This window comes from Eumetopias jubatus, unplaced genomic scaffold, assembly GCF_037043125.1.
Source record: "Eumetopias jubatus isolate StellerSeaLion01/CBP00866 unplaced genomic scaffold, mEumJub1_p1.0 scaffold_11, whole genome shotgun sequence".
Classification (NCBI taxonomy): domain Eukaryota; kingdom Metazoa; phylum Chordata; class Mammalia; order Carnivora; family Otariidae; genus Eumetopias; species Eumetopias jubatus.
The window spans coordinates 76,186,037-76,207,490 of NW_028274817.1; the positions used below are offsets into that span (position 1 = coordinate 76,186,037).

The 21,454-nt window shown below is 47.0% G+C and overlaps 1 protein-coding gene across 10 annotated transcripts in view; it reads right to left on the reverse strand.

The window, feature by feature from the left end:
• Positions 1-21,454, reverse strand: part of HUWE1 (HECT, UBA and WWE domain containing E3 ubiquitin protein ligase 1) — a 162,700-nt gene that overhangs the window by 6,220 nt on the left and 135,026 nt on the right. For 7 of the 10 annotated variants that reach the window (XM_028092893.2, XM_088028778.1, XM_028092891.2 and 4 more), the window contains 25 exons: positions 21,194-21,342; positions 20,372-20,447; positions 19,445-19,543; positions 18,724-18,857; positions 18,368-18,536; positions 16,806-17,034; positions 15,980-16,158; positions 15,606-15,695; positions 15,302-15,456; positions 13,649-13,694; positions 11,914-12,201; positions 10,573-10,828; positions 10,244-10,374; positions 9,494-9,708; positions 9,129-9,417; positions 8,894-8,996; positions 7,609-8,155; positions 6,139-6,742; positions 5,326-5,447; positions 5,061-5,217; positions 3,709-3,841; positions 3,222-3,424; positions 2,487-2,614; positions 1,115-1,211; positions 44-193 (listed from right to left, as the gene is read on the reverse strand). In XM_028092893.2, coding sequence (XP_027948694.1) covers positions 44-193; positions 1,115-1,211; positions 2,487-2,614; positions 3,222-3,424; positions 3,709-3,841; positions 5,061-5,217; positions 5,326-5,447; positions 6,139-6,742; positions 7,609-8,155; positions 8,894-8,996; positions 9,129-9,417; positions 9,494-9,708; positions 10,244-10,374; positions 10,573-10,828; positions 11,914-12,201; positions 13,649-13,694; positions 15,302-15,456; positions 15,606-15,695; positions 15,980-16,158; positions 16,806-17,034; positions 18,368-18,536; positions 18,724-18,857; positions 19,445-19,543; positions 20,372-20,447; positions 21,194-21,342 — 4,749 coding nt within the window. The remainder of the gene's footprint in view (positions 1-43; positions 194-1,114; positions 1,212-2,486; positions 2,615-3,221; positions 3,425-3,708; positions 3,842-5,060; positions 5,218-5,325; positions 5,448-6,138; positions 6,743-7,608; positions 8,156-8,893; positions 8,997-9,128; positions 9,418-9,493; positions 9,709-10,243; positions 10,375-10,572; positions 10,829-11,913; positions 12,202-13,648; positions 13,695-15,301; positions 15,457-15,605; positions 15,696-15,979; positions 16,159-16,805; positions 17,035-18,367; positions 18,537-18,723; positions 18,858-19,444; positions 19,544-20,371; positions 20,448-21,193; positions 21,343-21,454) is intronic. The other 3 variants (XM_088028776.1, XM_088028777.1, XM_088028779.1) reach the window with 3 other exon arrangements.

Sequence of the window (21,454 nt, forward strand, 5' to 3'; positions counted from 1 at the left end):
CATATCAGTGGGTTGGGACCTTGGCCCAAAGGCCACAACTCACCTAGCACCGCATGCTGGTCATGGGATTCCTCCAGTTCCTTTAGACACTCTCCCAGCATGTCCCACAGCTCGTCCAAGCTCAGCTGCTCACTGAGCAGGGGTAAATCAGGTGGCCTCTCCTCCTTTTCCCCTTGTGGGGTTCCATCTGAGCCTACAGGCCACACAAAGGAAAGACAAAAAGTCTTTGAGGTTTTTCTTTCATTAGGCTTTTTCCCAGACCAATGTGCAGGCCATTAATCAATGGCCTATGTCTAATGCCAGATCAAGTAGACTGGCCCGCTGGCTACTAAGTAATACTGAGCAACACCTGAAAGCAAGCTCTAGTCCTATACTGGATGACATTTAAATTTAAATCAAATACAATTAATACAATAAAAACTTTGGTTCCTCAGCTGCAACAGCCACATTTTAAGTGCTCAATAGCCACACGTGGCTAGTGACTACTAAAGTTCTACCAGACAGTGCTGGTTTACCCATTGCCTCATTAGCTCTCAGAGAACCTGTGGATTATTAAATGATTTAATATATTTCAAAAATGGATGTCTTATGCCAACACGATTCCACAGAAACGTGTTAAGAGGGCATCAGAAAGTATTCTACATACAATTAACTTTGAGAAATGCTGCTACTAATAGCATCCACTGTGTGCCAGGTTCTATTTAAGTGCTGTGTGTGTGTGTGTGTGTGTGTGTGTGTTAACTTGTTCATTCCTAACTATTAACACCCCTATTTTAAACAAGGAAACTGAAGCTAAGAGAGGTTTGCTTCAGGTCCCAGAGCCAGTAAACAGGAGAGCCACAACTCAAACATATGCTATCTCCATGTCTAACACCATCACATCTCAGTTTCTTTAGGAAATGTAGCGTATGCTATGCATCTCCAGAAAGGGTCAGGTGGTGACAGTTAGTGATCCTGGTTGGTAAATGCCTATTAACATTTACAAAAACCAGTGTTCACTGGAACAAACTGGAAAACACTGAGCTTATGTATGTAGAGTACAAGGGATCCAGCAGACATTCCATGAAGACTGGCTCTCTCTTTTGCTGCACTGGAAATAGGAAGTAGTACTGACCAATGGACTGAGTATCCTGAGCACTGGGAGATGGCTGGTCTACATCCATGGGTGACTCCTCCCTCCGGACAGCGGCTTCCGACTGGCTTGACTCCGACTGGATAAAAGGGAGACAAAGTCACATAAAAGGGTGCAACTCTGCTTTCCTCAGGGACAGGCTAGAGGCTCGCTCTACCCATTCTCGCGTATCATAAGCTTGGAAAACTTGGAAAGATAAAGCTTCCTTTATTTGGTCAAAAAACTCTGTAGCTTTCTCGAACAAAAGAATGGTCTTCCCATCTCCTTTGCTGTCCTCCACCCTGAGCTAGCAAACTTCTCCAAAAAGCTCCCTGGATGCCTGCATTGCCTCCACTCTACTCCAGACCTATGTCTAGTCAGACACCAGCCTTCTGGATACAGACTTGGAAGACTTCTTCTGGGGACAGATTACATATATATATATACATACATAAAAAAATCAGGTGAGCAGACTGTAGATTTGGCTATTTCTGTTTGCTCAGAAAAGGGGAAATAAGGGACAACCTTTGATGGGTGGGATTATTCAAAAGCCAACATCTGTCCTTTTGGGTATGGGAAAGACAGGGCAGAAAATACTCCAGAAATCAGAGTTGTTTTCCCTTTCTACCCTGTTGGGAGTCACAGCCCTCAAATTCTACGATGTTCTCAGCATGCTCAATGAAATCATACTGTGTAATAGTAATCATATGCAAAGAAAAACCAGGCCTCAGGATACCTTTATTTCCCGGATCTTGGGAAGGTGACTTGCATGTTGCAAGGACAGGAAAACAATGAGAGAGTGCCACAGCATACATACAAGATGCCAGGCTTTTCCCAAAGCCACTCTGTGCTGGGATCCCAACAATGAGTTGGCTATCTAGGAACCTGAAGGTTTCTTCCTAAAAGTGCCTGAGTGCCTAGGTGCCAAGGTGCCGAGAGAGTATGGACAACAGAAGCAGAGGCCAGGGTAGATGGACCAGCCATAGCCTAGAAGAGGCTGCATGGGATATGTACCAAGCTCGGGGAATTTCAAGGGCAGGATTCCTGATGTACTTGCATTATTCCATGAGACTGAAAAATCTTCATCCCACACCCCCTCAGAACCCAGACACTAAGCATTATGCAGTTTGCAAAAGCGCCACTGTTGACTGGATAGCTGGGAGTGGGGTATGATGGCCAAGCTTTAAATCATATCAGTCCAAAACAATGAACAGTAGAGAAAACACCAACAGAAAGTAACCCTGTTGTCCAGAAGCATTCATACAGCAAACTTAATGCAAAAGCATACAAGGTAAGGGCAGTGAAACCCCACTGATGATGTGGTGGGGCAGGGGAGAGAGACAAATGAATGAGGGGCCACAGGCATCATGCTAACCGTTGCTGCTTGTTGCTGTCTCCGCGCCCTTTGACCCTCACGTACCATTTGTATAATGGCATCAGCCTCAGCCTCCAGCTGCCGAACAGCTGCCTGGATGCTGCTAGCTGAGCCTAAACCGGAAGAACCTGGGAGAAAGAAAAAAGAAGGCAAGATATAAAAAGTAGAAAGAGGGAATGCCCAATATTCTCTCTCCCATCTCCTGGGCTGCCACAGGGCATCTTGCTGAAGTCTTTGACCTTTAGCTCAGGCAGCTTCAGAGTGCTCTTCACCAGGCACTAAGGGCTACCATTACAAGTAAGGGCAGGGGACATGGCGCTAGGCAGATGGATAGTGGCAGGTGGAGATGGTTCTGTGGGACAGGAGGAAAGAGGTAGGATTTGGCAGGCCACAGCTGAGGCAACATGGCTGCAATGTTTTAGTCAGGAGTGATCAAAGAAGCAGAAAGGAGACACACTCAGTGCCTTAAATCTTGTTCAACAAAAGATATGCCCCCAATTTCTTTGCCGGATTTCCACTCCCCCTTAATTCTCACTTGCCCTAATGAATTTCCTATGCAGACACCTTGAGTGAGATACAGAACGCAGCCATCAACAGCCTAGGAAAGGATCATTACTTTCGTTTTTTGGAAAGGTTAAGCAGGATGGAGACATGACATTAAGTCCCGCCCTCCAGGGACTCTTTGAGTTTGCCACCACCAACCCTGCCCCTCAACTGGACACTCCAGTTTCATACCTAGCCTGCCTGTCTGCTTGGCTTTCTTGTTAGCTCGGCGTGTGTCGTCCCGGAGCTGGATGATGACCTGCAGTACTCTCAAGAAGAACTTCTGGGTAGACGTCTTGGATGTCAACATGGACATAGAAGGCAGCTGGAGCTCCCGGCCACCCAGAGGTCGCTTCTGAGATGCCACAATTACCACATTCTCAGCCATGTCAAACCTGGATAGTGTAGAGGTGGCTTGCGTATACTGACAGCATCAAAGCATAAACATCCAGAGCGAGCAGGGCTTTTCGGTGTCAACCAGAGGGTTAAAGACTCTCAGAAGGAAATCCCACAAGTGGGACAAAATAAGGTCAAGTATGTACAGGATAGATAAGAAAATCTTCCCAGAGAGGGGAAAACAAACAAAAACCCACCACCAACAACCAGGACACCAGCAACAGCCACCTTTTAGAATACCCCAGATTCCAGCCCCATAGCCAAATGGGTGGCAACCACCCACCTGCTCTGCATTTTGCCTTTTAGCTTGGTGGTCTGTGGCTGCTCCTCAGGCAGGCCATCAGGAGAGAGGGTCTCACACTGGGTTCGTCGCTGCTGTTCTAGGTTGTATTCCCGTAACTCAGCCAGAAGGGTACCTGGTCAGGCAGAGGAGCCAGCAAGTGTTCAGAGACTCCCCTAGTGAAGCAGTTGAAAGCCAAACCTTTCCAAGAAACCTGCACAGCCTATCTTCTTTGCTCGGCTGCAGAGAATCTGGAGTGAGCAGGAATTCTGCTGCTCACCTTACGATGTGTGTTCATGGATCAACCATCCAGAGACTACCAATCTACCCCGCTTCAGCAATCTGTTGAATCTACACAAAATGCAGCTCAGTGCAGAGGGGGAAATTATCGGTTTCTGAGGCGATCTCAGGCAAATTGCTTAACCCCCTCTCCCAGTTCACTTACCTATCTCAATAATGAGACTAATACAGCCTAACCTCACAAGGCAGTTTTGAGAATTAGGAGATAACTGCAGTAGAGTAGGTGGGACACTGCCTGGCCCACGGGTGTTGAATGGTCGGAGTCAAGGAAAGTCGGAGACTGGCCAAATTCCTTCTGGAAGAACCTTATAGTTCTCATGTAACAAAGAATACCCTGGTTCATACAGTCTAACCAATACCCTTATCACCTGAGCTCTAGGCACATTTGTGAGAAGAAGATAACTAAGCAGGTAGCTGAGATCTAGGGAGATCCATGATTGGGATGGGGGTGGGAGAAAGCAAACAGACTCTCTATGCTGAAAGAAAATCTGGCTCTACTCCTCAATTCAATCGCTTTATCTCCCCGGGTTTTAGTTTTCTTCTTGGTTAACAACAGGAAGAAAGACTGAAACTAGATATTTGCAAGTGTTTTTAGAACTTTTGTACCCTTACAACTGCACAAAGGCAGAGGGTACCTACCATTTGGACTCCCAATTCTTGAGCCTAAGTGAAGTGCAGGTGCATCTCTGAGGTGGTGAAGCTGCCTCAAGCAGGCTCATCGTAGGGCTCTTGTAAGTGCCCAGAATGGAGAAACAAGGGAGTACTGCTGGTCCTACATGTGCTCATTTTCCTTTACTAAGCACTGATTACAAGGCATGTGCCAGGCACTGGCAATGTAGAGAGAAGCCCAGCCTTGCTCTCCATGAACAACTGAGCAGAGGAAAACAGATGACAACCCAGTATTATCAGTGTTGCAACAGGGCAGACACAGGGTCTGTGCTACAGAAACACAGAGGAGTCTGATTCAACCTGGAGATTCAGGGAAGGCTTCCATAAAGAGGTGATCCCTCAGTGGAAGGTTTCAGAAAGACAAGAGGCTTTACTCCCGTTATTACCTATCTGTTTACAAAGAGTATAACCCAGATGGCGAGCTCCATTCAGTAGCAGCTTGAGAACAGTGTCCCGGGTTGCAGGGTCTCCCCGAGAGAGCTGCAGTAAAACATTGGCTGCATCCTCTAGACCTTCTTCAGAACAAGAGTGGGATGTCAACACCTGGGAAAAAAGAAAAGGAGTAAGCCTCAACTTGAGAACTAAAACTTTATCTACTCCTATCTACCTTTTCTCCCCCAATCTTGGGATTCAGAAGAACTTGGGACTCACCTCCACAGAGAGCTGTAGCTGGTTTTCAGTAAGGCCAGAGGATACCATCTTAAAGTCTGCACTGCTGCTGCCCCCATCACCCAACTTTGCTGGAGATTTGCTGGCCTTAGTAGTTGTAGAAGCTTTGAGGAATCAGATGGAACACTGTAAGCCTCTAAAACTAACATGCCAGAACCAAACAATGCCTAAACTGTCCAGGGCTTCAATATGGGAACGTAGAGCAAATGAAAAGCCACCTACCAAAATCAAATCCAAATGACTTGGGATGTCAAGGACTCTCACGACTCCACTTTCTAAAGTGACGATCTCAAACATTTCTCAACTGTTTCTCTACCACCAGGGGCCCCTCTTCAAAACGTTTTTTTTCAAGTAAATCTTACTAGTCCGCTATAGGGCTCGTTCCGTTTACTTCCTAGGATAGCCTGGCTAGTCTACCCTGATTCAAATGGTATCCTGCCTGCTCTCAAACTTTTTCCTGAGACTGGGTCCCTCAACTAGGCTAGAAAGGTTGGGAGTTCTTTGAAGACAGGGACTTTCTCTCTCTCCTCCTTTTGGTGCTTAGCCTAGGGAAGCCACACTCAGTGAATGCCTGCTGGTCTTCACCAGCGTCTGTGTGGGTGGGTGGATGGGTGTGGGGAGGAGAAGGATGGAGAGAGAGAACTGGGACTGAGGAGGGCAAGAATGAACGCATCTGGCTCTTGCAAACACAAACCAAGCCGACTGCTATTATTTGGGGAGGAATACCTGGATGGGGGAGTGGAGGGTGAGGTGGGTGTCCATATCCCAAAGCTCCCAGCCTACATCCACACTTACTTGAAACAGTAGTGGTAGCAGTTGTGGGGGTAGTCACCGTGGTCGAAGCAGCTACGGCAATGGTGGATACAGCCGTGGCAGCAACCAGAGCTGGAGCAGAAGTGACAGGGGTGGTTGCAGCAGGGGGAGTGGGCGTGCTGGAGGAGGCGGTGGTAGTGGTGGTAGATGTGGTTGAGGTGGCCACAGTGGTGGAGGAAGCGCTGCTGCCAGAATTAGCCTGTGCTTCCGACACTTTGTTTTCCGGGAGAGCAATTGAGATGAGAGAAAGGAGTCTGAGGAGTTTCTCAGTTAAGAGAGAGCTCCGGCGGATGACTGGGTGTGACAACATGTTCATGAGCTGCCCCAGTGGAGAGGCCTCGAGGCTGTATGGGGAGGTTTCCCCCTCACCACCAGCGCTCACTGGCACTGACTTCACGGAGTTCTTGCCTTTCCGACTGACATTCATGTTGTCCAGTTTTACCAATAAGTCCCAGAAGTCTGTGCAAATGCCACTGCTGGTGGACTGTGAAGAGCATGGGCTGCAGGCCTGCTTACTGCCCCTCTCCCGATCACTCTCACAGTTTGTTTCTTTGGTCCGCTGCTGTGTAAAGTGGCTGGGAAATACCTGCCGGCAAAAGGAGGACAGGCTTGGTCTAGGGGGTCTACACAGAGAATAGGTCTTTCTGACAAGGAAAGACAATTGGTTCCTAGATACTCCACTCCTCTGAATAGCTTTGGTGACATGGGAGAGATACCATACAGGAGTTTTATCTAACTGATGGCGAAATAACCTAGAGAAGCAAACAAGGGCTTTGTAGGGAGATGATGAGTTAACCTCTGAGCATCGGTCTCTGTACTTATGAAATGGGGAGCACCATTATGCTGTATCAAAAAATTGTCGAGATTAAAGGGGATAATGTATTTTTGCATAATACCTGGCACAAGGCAGGCCCTCAACAAATGGCTGCAATGATAATTAAATAGAAGACTGAACAGGGGTGCCTGGGTGGCTCAGTCAGTTAAGTGTCTGACTTTAGCTCAGGTCATGATCCTAGGGTCCTGGGATTGAGCCCCACATTGGCTCCCTGCTCAGTGGGAAGTCTGCTTCTCCCTCTTTGCGTCCCCACTCATGCTCTAATAAAAAAATTCTTAAAAAAAGACTGACCTAAGTTCTAGGCCCAGCTCCATCACTTACTAGCCACATGACAAAGCCACTAAAAATTTCTGTACCTTAGCTTCTTCATCTGTAGAATGGGGATCATACAGACCACTGAGAGTTGTTTTGATAACCAAATGAGGTAATGCACAAAAACTATAAAAAGTGAAAGTAAAAACCCCACAAAATTATTTACTGGACAACTCTCAGAAACAATACAGGCCTCAGCACTAACAGTGAAGAAAGACTTGTTAGCTTTCTTAGAGTTCAGGTTTCATCTAGGCTGTGGCTGCGACCTCTCTTCCATCCCCCAGGGTTGGGTTCAAGCTCCTCACCTTGGCCAACTGAATGAGTGTGTCCAGAACATGTCTGCAGACAACAGGAGCAGCCTGGGGGTGGATATGGACAGTGGAGCCACTGCTTGCATGCTTCTCGGTATGTTTGCGACCCCCTGAACGTTGGATCTGGAATATATTAGTCCTGCAGCCTAGGGCTGCATCCATGGATACTGACAGCCAGGAAAGCTGATTGGAGCTCTTAGACTCCATCTTGTGTAGGAGGTCCAGGGGCCGGTTCTCATGGCTGCTTGACCCACAGCTTTTGCTTGACTTTTTGCCCTTCTCCTCACTTGAGGAGAGCTTGGGTGTTTCAATGCATAGCTCACTCTCACTGCTGCGCTGCAAAATGGAGAGCAGACTGCGGATGACCCAGTGGCGGGTCTGGGCATGGTAGCAGAGATTTCTCAGTACTCGGTGTAGGCGGCTAGTATTAAGCTTTGGCTCATCCACGAAAAGTAGGACCAGGAGACAGGATAGGGCTTCATGGTCCAGGAGGAGCCGTCCTCGGAGGCGGAGGAGAGTATCCACATTACTGCCAGAAGGCCTGGAACAGAGCATGGTTTCTAGGTAACACTTCAGCTAGAGCTCTGGGATTAGGTATAGGCCTAGGGAAGGGGAATGAGCTGCATACCTCCAAGGAGGCATAAGAAGGGAGAGTGTCTAGTCTAAGGGTTCTTAATAATAACAAAAGCTGCCCTCTTGTGTATCTACTGGGTATCAAGTACTCTACAGTCTAGAAGACAAAAGAATTGCCCATTTTTGAGATGATGAACAAGAGGCTCTAATAGGTTAAGTGACTTGCACTACACATCACACACTGTCTATATTATCAATTGGTAAAACCAGACTGCACCTAAGGTCTTAAAAAAAAAAACCCAATGCTTATTTCCTGCCTTCTCTAGACTACCAGGGATTTGCCTGCCTCATTGGGACTGATCACTCCCTTTACATTTTGGCATGTTGGGTGCAGTCAGCTTCAGCCTGGGTAGTCATGAACTCTTCTTCCACAGCCTATGTGTTATAAGCTCAAGTGGCTTTACTTATTACAACCACAGCTAGCACCTGTTGCCAGTCTGCCTTACTCTGTGATTATGATCTATGGTAGCTACGCCAACCCAAAAGTGTGGCTTTCTGAAGGGGGAGTCCAAAGATCTGGCTCCCCTACTCATTCAAGGCAATATCCTAGAGAGGTCATCCAGTTTCTCCACCTATAAATTAAGGAAGCTGGACTAGCAACAGATGTGAGAGGTGGTATGGCAAGGTCAAAAAAACACAAAGGTACCTGTTATGGCTGCTGCTACCCCCCATCTGGAAGGTGCCACCTCTCTGCACAGCAAGGCGAGTATACTGGACTCCACGGTTGCCACTGAGGCGACTGGTGAAAGCTGGAAGGAAAGAAAAAGGAAATTGAAACTGGGGAGATGGGGTTAGCTGGGTCCAATAACAGAAAGGGGAACAAAGCCTCATGTGGCCAAAGCCAAACATTTCAGAGCCCTCCCACTTGCCTCCCTCTGTACCCGGGCTTCGGAGGATGGCAGAGAGTGCAGAGGTGCTGCTGTGGCCAAAGAGCCGCTCATGCATGAGTTGTCGCTGCCGGGCTTCCTGCTCTCGCCTCAGGGCTTGCGCCTCAGCGGCAATGTCAGGTGGCATCACAGCCAACACACTGTCCTCCATGTCCTCTAGGACACTACGGCGCAAGTCTGAGGGCAGGGTCTGGATGAAGGTCACAGGGTCCATGGGGGTGTCTGAGCTGGCATTCTGTGCCAGTTCCCGTCGCTGTTGCTCAGCTCTCTGCTGTGCCAGCACCTACGGAGCAGAACAAGTCAATGGGGGCATACCCACAGCTATGCAGCCTAGCCCCACCAGCTCCCTGCTCACATACTTCCTCCTGGATGGCTGGAGGCAGGGCAGCCAGGAACTCAGGGCTCACTTCGGTCACACCAGGATTCCCCACCACTGCAGGAGCTGAGCTATTTGTTGAAGGGGCAGTCCGAGTTGGTGGACGGATACCCAGTTGGTTCTGCAGAACTTCCCGGCGGATGTCATCAGGCAGAGCAGCCAGAAAAGAGGGGTCCACACCTTCAGGTAGACTGATACCTGAGGGGAGGCACAAAATGTGAAGGGACTCCCATCTCTACCAACACTTAAGATGTACTTGGGAGTAAAGAGACCCATGGCCTTGTTTGAGGGAAAAACGAGCCTTGTTTATCCTCAATGCATGCAAAGGACAGAAGACACAAAGAGGCCCACTCACCTTCCCTAGGCTGAGAACAGCTCTTGTTATGTGCCAGAGTCTGTGTGTATGCTGTCACTTAATCTTCATCAAGACCCTACCATGCAGCTATTATCAAGCCCCCTTAGAACTGATGAGGATCAGAGAAGTTAAGTAATGGTCCCAAGTTCTGAAGGTAGGTGGCTGCAGAGGGGATAACCCGAGCTTAAGATCTGTTTGACTCCATAGCCTGGGCTCATTCCATCATGCAGCATCAGCACCCCCTTACTGCTGGTTCTCCTCCCACATGTATGCTGCCTTCCATCTGGATAGAACCATTTAACTGGCAGGCATTTCCATGCCAAAAGCTACTAGAAGCCTAAATAACCCCAGGATGGCCTAAGCACACATGAAGCTCACCTGCAAGGGGATCTTCCTCTTCACTGCTTGTTGAAGGCAGTGGCTCTTCTAGGATTCCCCGGGAATCTGCTCCAGAAATGGCCACAGCAGAATCTCTGGTGGAGGAACTCTCAGAGGATGCAGGGGGAGAGCTGAAGAAAATAAATTTCCAGGTTGTTCTTAGTATTAATGTTTTCCCATTTATAAAATACTCTTATAATACCCAGTTCTCACAGAAGCCACGTTGATTTCCCCAGTGCACCAAGCATGCTCAAGAGTTAACAAGTATGCATGTAGCCTGAAATACCCACCATCACATCCTGCCTTCCTCTTACTCACACAATGCTTACCTGTCCTCAGGGGGCTGGGTAGGTTCCCCTGAGCCATCGCCCCTGCTTTGTACTTCTGTCACAACAGGTGGGGCATCCCCAGGAGTGGAGCTGCCTGCTGTGGGTTGCTCAGAACTGCCAGCTGCTGAGGTGTCACCCACAGCCTCCTCCAGGGTACAGGAAGCCAGGCTACTGGTGTCCATGGGAGAGCCTTCCAGTTGACTGCTGACAGCTGTCAGCGCATCAGAATCTTCAGCTCTCTCTGGGGAAAGAGAGGCTAGGAGGAAGTCACATGGAGAGGTTAGATCTCTGCCTAGAAGATGGGGGCCGAATTAAGATGCAGCCAGATTAGACTTCTCACTTCTCTATCATCTCTCTGGCCTGACATTCCCCCTCAATCTCATATGCTTTATAAAGCTCAGCTCAAATCCTCATGGTGTTCTAGTTATGCCTGTGAAACACCTTTCCCTAGGCACCCCCGGGGTAAGGGAGTCTGTCACTTTCAGACTCCCTACAGGCACCATTTGTACATGCATGCTGGTTCTGTTTATCTAAAGGCAGCTCCTTGAAAGAAAAAACTCCTACGCCTTAAGGTTTTTCCAGAGCAAATCACAGGCAGCATGGTACAGAGCAGGAATAGCAAACAGGTTTCAATTTACCCTGTTGGAACACTGCTGAGAAGAATTCTGAAGCCCCACTTCAAACCAGTGGGAAATAGTGCCATGAGATAAATGGTGTTTGCTAGGATGGGAGAGCTGTGTGGGTGGGTGGGTCATGTGCTTGCCATCCCTGAAGGATGTTGAAGGAGAGCGAGCTTTGAAGTCACACAGATCTGGATTTTTATCTCAGCTCAATCACTTACTGAACGGTCTTAGGCTAATAATTTCACATTCGTTTCAGTTTATTCATGGAGGTAACACTACCTACTTTGCAGGGTTGTTTTTGTTTTTCAAAGTTTACTTCTTTATTATTTTTTAAAGTAATCTCTACCCCCAATGTGGAGCTCAAACTCACAACCCTGAGATCAAGAGTTGCTATATGCTCTTCCAACTGAGCCAGCCGGGTGCCCCAGGAAGGTTTTTAAAGAAGTAACAGGCCTGCCACGACAGCCCAGGAAAAGTGATTACCTCAATAAACTGTTGGCATCATTAGACATTCAGATATATGATCACTTGAGTCCACAGAGAAGAAACCTCAACTTTAGCTAAGAAAGCAAATGTGCAAGCTGAGATCCTACTCTTTTGAGGACCCGAGCTGCTATTATTTCTTTAAGGAGAGTAAAGAGAAACTCCAAAGATGTCCATTCTTCCCTCCTGTTATATCACCTCTCACCCACCACCCAAACCCTGAAATTCTACTCACTTATAGTAGGAGCTGGGGACAACTCCATCTGAGTCGTTTCTGCTTCTCCACTTGGCCTTGTGGGACCCAATTCCTCTGGCTCTACAGGCATCAATAGCTGTGTAGAGCTACCCCCTTCTCCAGCTGGGGACTGCAGCTCTTGAGGAATCTCTCCCAAGGCTGGTGGGGGTGGGAGTGTTTGTTGCTGTTGTGAGGGCTGCAGAGTGACAAGGGTGTCCTTGGACTCAGATGTAGCTGCATCAGTTGAAGATGGGGTTGTTGGGTAGCTGTCAGGCATAGGAGTCCCATCTTTCTCGGAAAGAATAACAATGGGGGTGTTAAGGGACAATCACCCAAGAACCTAGGGAGCCACTCAATCAGCACATGTGGCCTGACAAGTATCCCCCCGCTCCGACCCCCGAGTGTTCCTAGGAACAGCTTGTGGCTGATCTGGTATACCCTGGATGAGGGCTAAGGCACAGTGCTATCTTAGTCTCAAGAACTGGAGATCTGAATCTTTGTAGATCCTAAGAATTAAGTCCTTTCTGTGCCCTGGGTGGAAGGGGAAAGAGTTCAAGTCGCTTTATAATGTTATTTGCCTCACCCTAAATATCACCTATCCCCTTCCACCTCCCTTTTCTTCCAGTCCTGATTATCCCAGGAACATCTACAACTCTGATGCAGGCAACAGTGCCAAGACTAAGTATGAATATGCCCACACCAGGGAAAGTAGTAAGTTGTATAGTTATCTTCTAATTGGGGCCTAAAATCCCTACCCCACAACAATACAACTTACTACCTCACCCCGGCATGAGCAGAATCCTCCAGCAAGGGCAGCAGACAAAAGGCCATTTTACCTGATGACAGACCCTTTCAAAGACCTTTTGCTAAAGGCACCAGGACACCTACCACCCACTTTCACTGCTTTAAAAAAAAAATACTGTGTAGGCTTTATATCATCATTTTGCAATTCAAATGCCAAAGAAGACAGAAGGCATAGGGAAACAGAAGAAAGTTCTGAGGAAATAGGGGTGGGGGAGACATAATACCACATGGATCAGTTATTAGAACCATGAAATAGCTGACATTAAGATTAGCACGAGGAATACAAAACATATAGTAGTAATACCATTTAGCCCACAGATGCCAAAGACAGATTGCTAACATCCCTAGACGTTTAGATTCCAAAGACTCACAAAGTTTATATAAAAAGGAAAAAATAGAAAGAGACTAACATTGGGTTACCAAACCTAGGTTAGCCAAATAAGAAAGAATCCTTTCAATATCACTTAAATTTGATACTAAAGAACTAGGAAGGACATAATCTCTATAAAAACCAGTCCTTTAAATTGAATAAATTCAGCTTTCTGAAAAGCTCATTAAACCCTCTTTATTTTGTTCATTTCCACTGAGGGCTGGCATTTGGGAACCACCGCCATCCTTCTCAGGAAGCACCACACCACGGTGGTCACCAAAGGGGAAGGACACATGGCCTGGCTACACATGCCAGAATGCAGCACAGCATGATCAGAGTGAGACCCTGAACAGAGCACGTCGGAGGGGAAGTGTACCACCGTGGGAAAGACAGTAGACTGTATAGTTATCTCCAAGATGGGGTATGACCCTAAAACTATACAATCTACTACCTCATCCCACAGAGCACCAGTGTTCATCTTCAGCCCACCTGGGCCAGCTACTTGAAAGGGTCAGGAAAAAGAACCAGTTAACAAGAAGGTGAAAAGGGGGGTAGAGTTACCTGAGAGGTTGTGTTCAGTGGAGTCATTTGTCTTAGATGCAGTACACTGGAAAGAGAAGGGACAGACCAATGTGGGACTTTCGCAAGCACGTAAGAAGACAGGGGTCAACTATAATAGCTACCCCTTCCCCCCCCACCACCCACATAAGCCATCTAGGAGTTGAAGGACCTGGATGAAAGATGAACATTTTAGTGTGCAAATGTATCTCTAATTTCTCTAATACATACTTGTACCGAAGGATGGCTTGGGAACAAGGGGAAACTGCCAGGAGGCTGACTGAATAATGAGCTGGGCTGGGCACAGGACATGACCTAAATACAATCATAAGACCAGCAAGAATTCCTCAAAGTTTCATTTCTATGTATTTCCCTTCTTTGGGCTCATTTTGTCCACTCCAGCTTAAGATTTTATTCATTCATCTACTTGAGAGAGAGACCAGCGAGTGGGGGTGGGGGAAGAAGAGGCAGAAGTGGCAGGGAGAGGAACAAGCAGACTCTACCCTGAGTGCTGGGCTCCATCCTACAACCCCGAGACCACGACCTGAGCCAAAACCAAGAGTTGGACGTTCAACTGACTGAGCCATCCAGGTGACCCAATTGTTCACTCCAGCTTTTAAAATCATATGCCAGGGTTGCCTATTTTCTATCCCTTTTCATGTGTTTGAAACCACGTTATTGTTTATCAGGTAAAACTTTCATACAAAAGTATTTGTTAAATCAAGTTTGTTATCCTAACTGAACATTTTCAAAATCCTCAATCTGACCTAACTGCTGAGTGGGATATAATAAAGTCTTTCACTCAAGTCTTTTAATTTCTTCGTTTTTTTAAGATTTTTTCATTTTTATTTATTTGACAGAGAGAGAGAGACAGCGAGAAAGGGAACACAAGCAGGGGGAGTGGGAGAGGGAGAAGCAGGCCTCCCGCTGAGCAGGAAGCCCGATGCGGGGCTCGATCCCAGGACCCTGGGATCATGACCTGAGCTGAAGGCAGACACTTAACCGACTGAGCCACCCAGGCGCCCCAATTTCTTATTTCTATTAGCTTTTACTTCATATATTTTAAGGCTAGTATTGTTCAACTTCCCAGAAGTTTTAAAATAGGTAGCTTCTTTCCAAACCAGTCATGCTACAGATTTTACAAATTGAAAATCAAAGCCTTAGAAAATGACATGTCATGCTAGGGTTCAGAGCACGAATATTTCCTGATTGAATCCTAAGCCTAACTTATCCAAATGATGGAATGGGGTCATCTTGGTTAGGATTCCCCACACTTGGTAAGTCAATCCACTTCCACTAAGTGAAGTGCAACTGAACCACCAAGAGCATGGGCATAATCAAAATCATTCTTCTTGTCTAGCTGCAGTCACTGAAGGTAGAGACTACACAGTGTGACTGGTTAAGTCAGGAGCCACTCTGCTTCTTGCTCCAGTTTTCCCCAGCAAGAGACACTGGAGACATAATTTTCCCTCTGGGTTTGAATTCTTTCCCCTAAAAAACATATGAATGTAGGGTGCATTTAGAATGAATCATTTCTCAGGTTCAGTGTGAACATCTCAGGATTCTTTAATGACTGGTGCTATGCATATGCCAAAATCATATGAAAGTAAAGGAAGACACAGCCAAAGATGAATCCTCCCAGCCCTTGCAAATCACCTGTGCACTCTGATCCCTGTTTTCCTTATCTTCTTTGCCTTTGTCAGTTATCTTAGTTTCTTCCTCAGCCAGTTGTTTCCTGCGTTTCTCCCGCCTTTCTTCCAGCTCCTCATCCCTCAGGAATTCCAGGTGATTAACAATGGGCACTTTAACAACTGGATCAAAGAGGCAAAGATCAGAGGTTGCTCACGGGAGGTAGCCAAGAGGCAGAGCTTGCAGCCAGAGAATGAGGGCAACAATTCCCACGCACTCATCCCAGCTGTGGAAGGCACACTACTGCTCAGATAACCAAGCTGCCACATACCTGAAACACAGTCATGCATGCTCTCAGCATCAAGAACTTTGCATTCCTCTGTCCAGCGGGTCAGGGCTGTGGGGATGCTGGACAGGGTCCCTGTAGGGGAACAAAAGAGTGAGATTCTTGGAGTGGTCATATGTCATCTGATCCAAAAATTGCCATATTTCTCTAACAGGACCCAAAGTCCATCACAAGATTTGGCACATCACAAGTATCCAGAGATAGTGAAGGTTTTGTTCACCTTGGCTAAATTATCAAGTGGTTCTGGCTCCAATAAAATGTGGTTTCTCTAGGCAGGGCAGATATTGCTCTGCCTTCCCTCAGCAAGGAAAAAGTAGAATGTGAAAAACTGTACCCTCCCTTTCACCACACAAACTTGCCTGCTTGGCTGGTAGCTGTGCTCTGGTCATGGAAAAAGTCATCCAGCAGTTCATCATCAGATCTGGCAATGATGTGGACATCATCATTGCCTACCAGGAGGCGGGCTCGGCCACGGCTTTGTAGGGGAAGGCTGCTGCTCAGCTGAAGGATGTCAGCAGCAGCAGAAGGACCAAGCAACCTGTAGGGTGATGGTGCCATGGTCACTGTAATTCATAGGGGGTCCTTCAATCTGTTATTGTGAGATCCTTTTTGTTACCTCTTGGAAATGCTTAACACTATTACGGACCTGATCACATTAAGCATAAATCTTTTTTTTTAAATTTTTGTTTAAGTAATCTCTACACCCATCACGGGGTTCTAACTCATGACCCCAAGATCAAGAACTGCATACTTCTCTGACTGAGCCAGCCAGGTACCCCACTAGGCATAAATCTTAGTTATCTTTCTAACTACTCCATTAGTCTGCAAACTTTATTTGGGCTGAGGCCGCATATTATTCCATAGTTGTGTCACTGATAATGCCAGGCACTGTGTTAGGGTACATCGCTCTTGTATACCCACCGTAGCCTGTACACTGACCATTATGACACCTATGTCCTTTTCCCTCATTTTAAAATTGTTTCTTCCACTAAACTCATAAGCCTGAGGGCAGAAATCCTGTCCTGTCTAGATTTAAAGTGTTAAGTGCTTGGCACATGAGATGCTTCACTGATTGCTGAATGGATGCATTGGAGAACACTTAAGCAAAAAGACTGTGTTATACAATTTAGTATTCCCCAAAAGGCTGCACATACAATCCAAAGAAATGGGACAAATGTAACTCACCTCTGGAGTATAAGAGGAGGGTTGGGCTGGCGATTCCCAGGGTAATGAACGTGAATGGTATGGCCTGTATTGGCTGTCAGCTGCCTTAGGGTCCTCTGACTGCGCCCGATGCCCTGGGTGAGACGCGTTGTGGAGGAGCCACTGCCCAACGTCAGAGAACTGTGGTCTGCATGGCGTACCATCAGTGGGTGAGTGGTAGGGATATTTCCTGGGGATGGGGGGATGTCTGCTGCAAGGACAATATGTAAAGGGGTCAGTGCCAAAAAAAAAATCTCTTCCATGGTTGTTTCAACAGAACCATGTCTCCTGGGCCTTACTTCCTCACACGGAAACCTGAGCTTTGTCCTTTCTCCCTCATTCCCACGCCTCATCTATAATCACTGACACTACCATAGCTTATGCCACCATCTCTTACCTAGATATTGCAACAGCCTCCTAAATAGTACCTTCTCCCAATCCATTCTCCACGCTATAGCCACAGTGATGCTTCTAGGCCCCTCAGAAACATGCTACTCCCTCCACCTCAAAGACTCCACTCCCCCTTCTTCACCCGCTCTTTTGTTCTTGGCCCAGATGTCACTTCCTCTGATTCTACAGACTGGCTTAATAATCCTTTTCTCTGGGCTTTCTTACCCATACTACAACGTAACGCCTGCTTACTTATAATTCCTAACAGACCATAAGCTCCTTTCACGGAAAAGGACTTTTCTTTTTCACTGCTGTATCCCGAGTACCTAGGAAACAGTAGGCACTCCTCAAATATTTGTTTAATTTGCTAAACGAAGGGAGGCTCAACAAAAGGAAGACTGATGGAAATCACAAAAATGCAAAGAAAATCACAGAAGGCACCTTGAAAATTATGTAATACAACCCATTTTTTTTCTTTTAAAACTTTTCATTTACAGGTGACAAACTGAGGCTCAAAGAGGTAAGAGACTACTTGGCCAAGACAATAGACCAGAACAGTTCAGTATTTTCTGCTATATCATGCTTGTGATTTGGGGTCAAGACCTGCCTTCTCAAGACAGCTTGATTTTAAGAACTAGATGCTAAAAGCGAACTTTGACGTTGATGGGGGAGAAGGGAAGAGATTCACTCTCTCCTCCGAAAAGATGCGTCCTTGATGACCAGAGTGAATGTGCTCAAATCTACTCCCCAATGCCAAGCTCAAAGGTGTTCATCCAAACTCTCAAGATCCAGTGTTACAGACATAAGAATTATTGATTGCCCTGTCACTGTAGCATGCACATGGGTGCCTGATGCAGTCAGCCTTGGTCTCACTTAAAAAAAAATTCAAGCAAATCATCAAGTTGTCCAGGCTCTAAAATGGCTGCCTGTTTACTGAGGTGGAGAGAACAAAAGCAGCCTCTCACAATTCCTTCTTCTAAGTATACATTTATTGAGAGAGATGGATTCAGATATCCCTTGCCCCAGGAAGTCAGCATAGGAAAAGAAGTGCTGTCTTTATCAGATTGATAGCTGCTCTGGTTCACTGCTTGGCTTACCCTAGAGAAGGGTATAAGAATCAAGAGATAAAACCCAGCTGAGCCCCTGTATCTTACTAGCACTGGAGAACATGTTGTCAAACTCAATGATGAGATCATCCTCCCGGTCAAAGCGCTCAAATCGGACCAAGGGAGAAGCGTTCATATCAGGGTAATCCTCATCCAATTCCATTTCAGAGCCATCGTCGTCATCGTCTTCATCTCCCTCTTCACCTTCATCATCCTCCTTAAGGGGAAAATAGGAGATGGAGAATTGCTGGAGGTAAGGGTTTTCTGAAGTCTGGTGTCATGGCCACATTTGCACATGAGGGAGGGAGGCGCTGAGGCTAGCAACCCAGACTGTTGGTTTTCTCCAGCTCTGTGTTCCCACGGAAGAGGTTGTCTGAACCAGCCCAAACACAGTCCCCCCTCACCTGATCATCTTCCTCATCTTCCTCCTCCTCCTCCTCTTCATCCTGACTATCATCCTCATCCTCGTTACTGCCACTGCTGTCCTCTTCCTGAGTGTGCTCCTCCTCATCCTCAGGGTCCAGGATATTCATGGAATCTAAAACAAAGGGAGCACATTGGAGGACTATACTGAGTAGCTAGCAAACAGGCTACTGTGCAGGCCGGCAGACTGAGTGGGAAGGCGATGGGGTATCTGACTCTAGGAGAGGAAGAATCAGATCTGGGGTGATATACAGACTTAGTGAGCCAGCCCTGATTTCCTGAGAGTGCCAATCAACGCATCAACACGCTGAGCAGGGTGGCTGAATGTGGAGGCTGGCTACAGAGTGGTGCTTCAGGAGCCATGGTCTAGGACTTGGCCAAGTCTGCTGGTGCCCCCTTGCCTTTCCAGCCCTACTTTGCTACTGACTGCATCCTGTTGGTAAGAGGGAATCTGGAGCGATGATAGCAGGTGGGTGAGAAGAAAGCGAACCAAGTAAGAAGTGACAAACTTTTGGGCAAGCAGTAGTAACATGTTATTTGAAAAACTGGCTGAGGATAAAGTGGATGGTGTATGTCAGCGCATGCAGACAGATGCTTCCTTATTCTGCACATGTGGGCAGCTGCCTCCAGGAAAACCCTAGTGTAGTGTCTGTCAGACGTGCAGGGCAAGAAGGGAGGCCTTTCTGGCCTCGGCACTCTCACCTTCTCGGTTGGCCTGCAAGGTGGAAGCTTGGCTGAGGTTGGAAGGAGCTTCATCCATCAGCACGTCCTCTTGTGATTCATCCTCTCCACTTCTGCTCACTGAAGGTTACAGAGCAGAGCCTTCACTGAACAACAGAGGACTTCCCTTTCCAGATTGGGTACGCCTAAAGTAGCTATGTACACCTAGCAGATATCCACTTTTTTTTTGGATGAGGGAGAAGACCTATGTTCTCTGCTGTCGACTAGCTAGGTGAGCTTGGCCAGTCACTTTACCTGTCTGAGTCTCAGTTTCCTCATCTGTAAAATGGGATGATCACATCTGCCCTGCCAATCCCACTAATTGTGAAACCACAGAGGATAATGGGTGTGAAAAAGCCTTGTCAGATTTAAGAATACATGTCTACTTCCGTTTATCCTTTGATTTCCTTCATCAATAAAATAAAAACAAGTAACACATAGAACCTTGTAACCAGGTGACAGTAGGGTACTTTTGCCGTTTTCCCTTTGAATTGTAAAAAGGGCCACCCTTAGGGAATGATCGCTCTTTTTACACTACTGAGACTCAGAGGCGGAAAGCCCCTGGATTTTGCTGAAAAACTGAAAGGAAAGCGCTTTCTCACCCTACAGCCTCTAAAGCCTCCTCTAGGCTTCCATGAATAACACTCTTGATGTGCCTCATGTAGCATCTATACTGATGGCCACCCCCTCCACCTCCCCCACACAGGCAACGCTTCAGACCTGCCACCACAGGTCTGTAGATGGTTTGTGAATTTCTCATCTGTAAGACCATCAACATCAAGACAAGCAGCAATCTAGGCTGGCTATGAGCCCTTAGGCAGAGCTGAGCAAGCAGATGATGAGAAAAAGGGTCCTCCCAAGAGAGACTGAGGCAAAGGAAGAGGCTATACTCAGTTCTGGGGCTCTCACCTATAATTGTACTGTTCCCAGATCCGCCATCCCTCTCAAGCAACTCATCTATCAGGTCCTCCAGCTCATTCTCAACCTGGAGAGAAATAGAACATATATATGGATGCACACAAGTCTATCATTGTGCTAGCACGGAAACCCTAAAAAAAGCCAGCAAGGGAGTATATATTTCTAGGATAACGTGTGACAGAGCATGTTGCATAAAACACCACACATTTGGTGCTAAGAGCACAGAAACTACCATGTGCTGCCAATCCACACTCAGACTGTCCTTCAAATGGATTCATCCCAGTTATCTCAGACCAGGTTAGTCGTTATACTATCCAGGAATACATGCAGATCTCCTCAGAGCTAGCAGCTTAGGACTGTAGGCCCCATTTCTTACCACTGCAGCTCCAGAAATTACAATGCTTTCTTTAGGGTCTTTAGAAAATAGCCGTTTGAATGCTCCAGTGAGACCAGGTGCTATAGGCACAACAGTGATGTTAAGGAATTTCCATTAATGACCAGAGCCAAATAAATCAAAGACCTTGGGCCCAAAGGACTCAGGCCAGTTTTCTACTTCCACATTTCACCTGTGCCTAAGTTTTCCTCTTGGGATCTATTCCATTTCATAGTACATGGATAGCATCCTGGCCCTGCCCCCGCCCCTCATTTAATACAAACACATTTACTGAGCATCTACTACTAAGCATATCATCTGTGCTCCTCTGCAAAACAGACAGCATTGAGGCAAAGATCTAAAGTACTCACCCACCCACACCGCTTGGGGATTTGGTTCAGCGCCGCAATAGGGGTATGCTGGGTGATCTGCCTCCCTACCTGCATCTCTTGTGAACTGAGCACCTCAGGCTGCCCAGCAATCACCACTGAGTCGGTTTCAGCCTCCCCATCCATGATATCCCCATCTGCCACCTCTGTCTGAGTGACATCATGATCCTCCTCCTGCACTTCTGCTTCCCCAGGCTCGCCTGAAACAATCAACCAACCAGCAAAATAATCAAAGGGTGCCTATGTGCAGGGCACCACGAGGCAAGCATGAAGACAATAAGGTCCCTTCCCTGGGCAAATTTACAAGTTCTC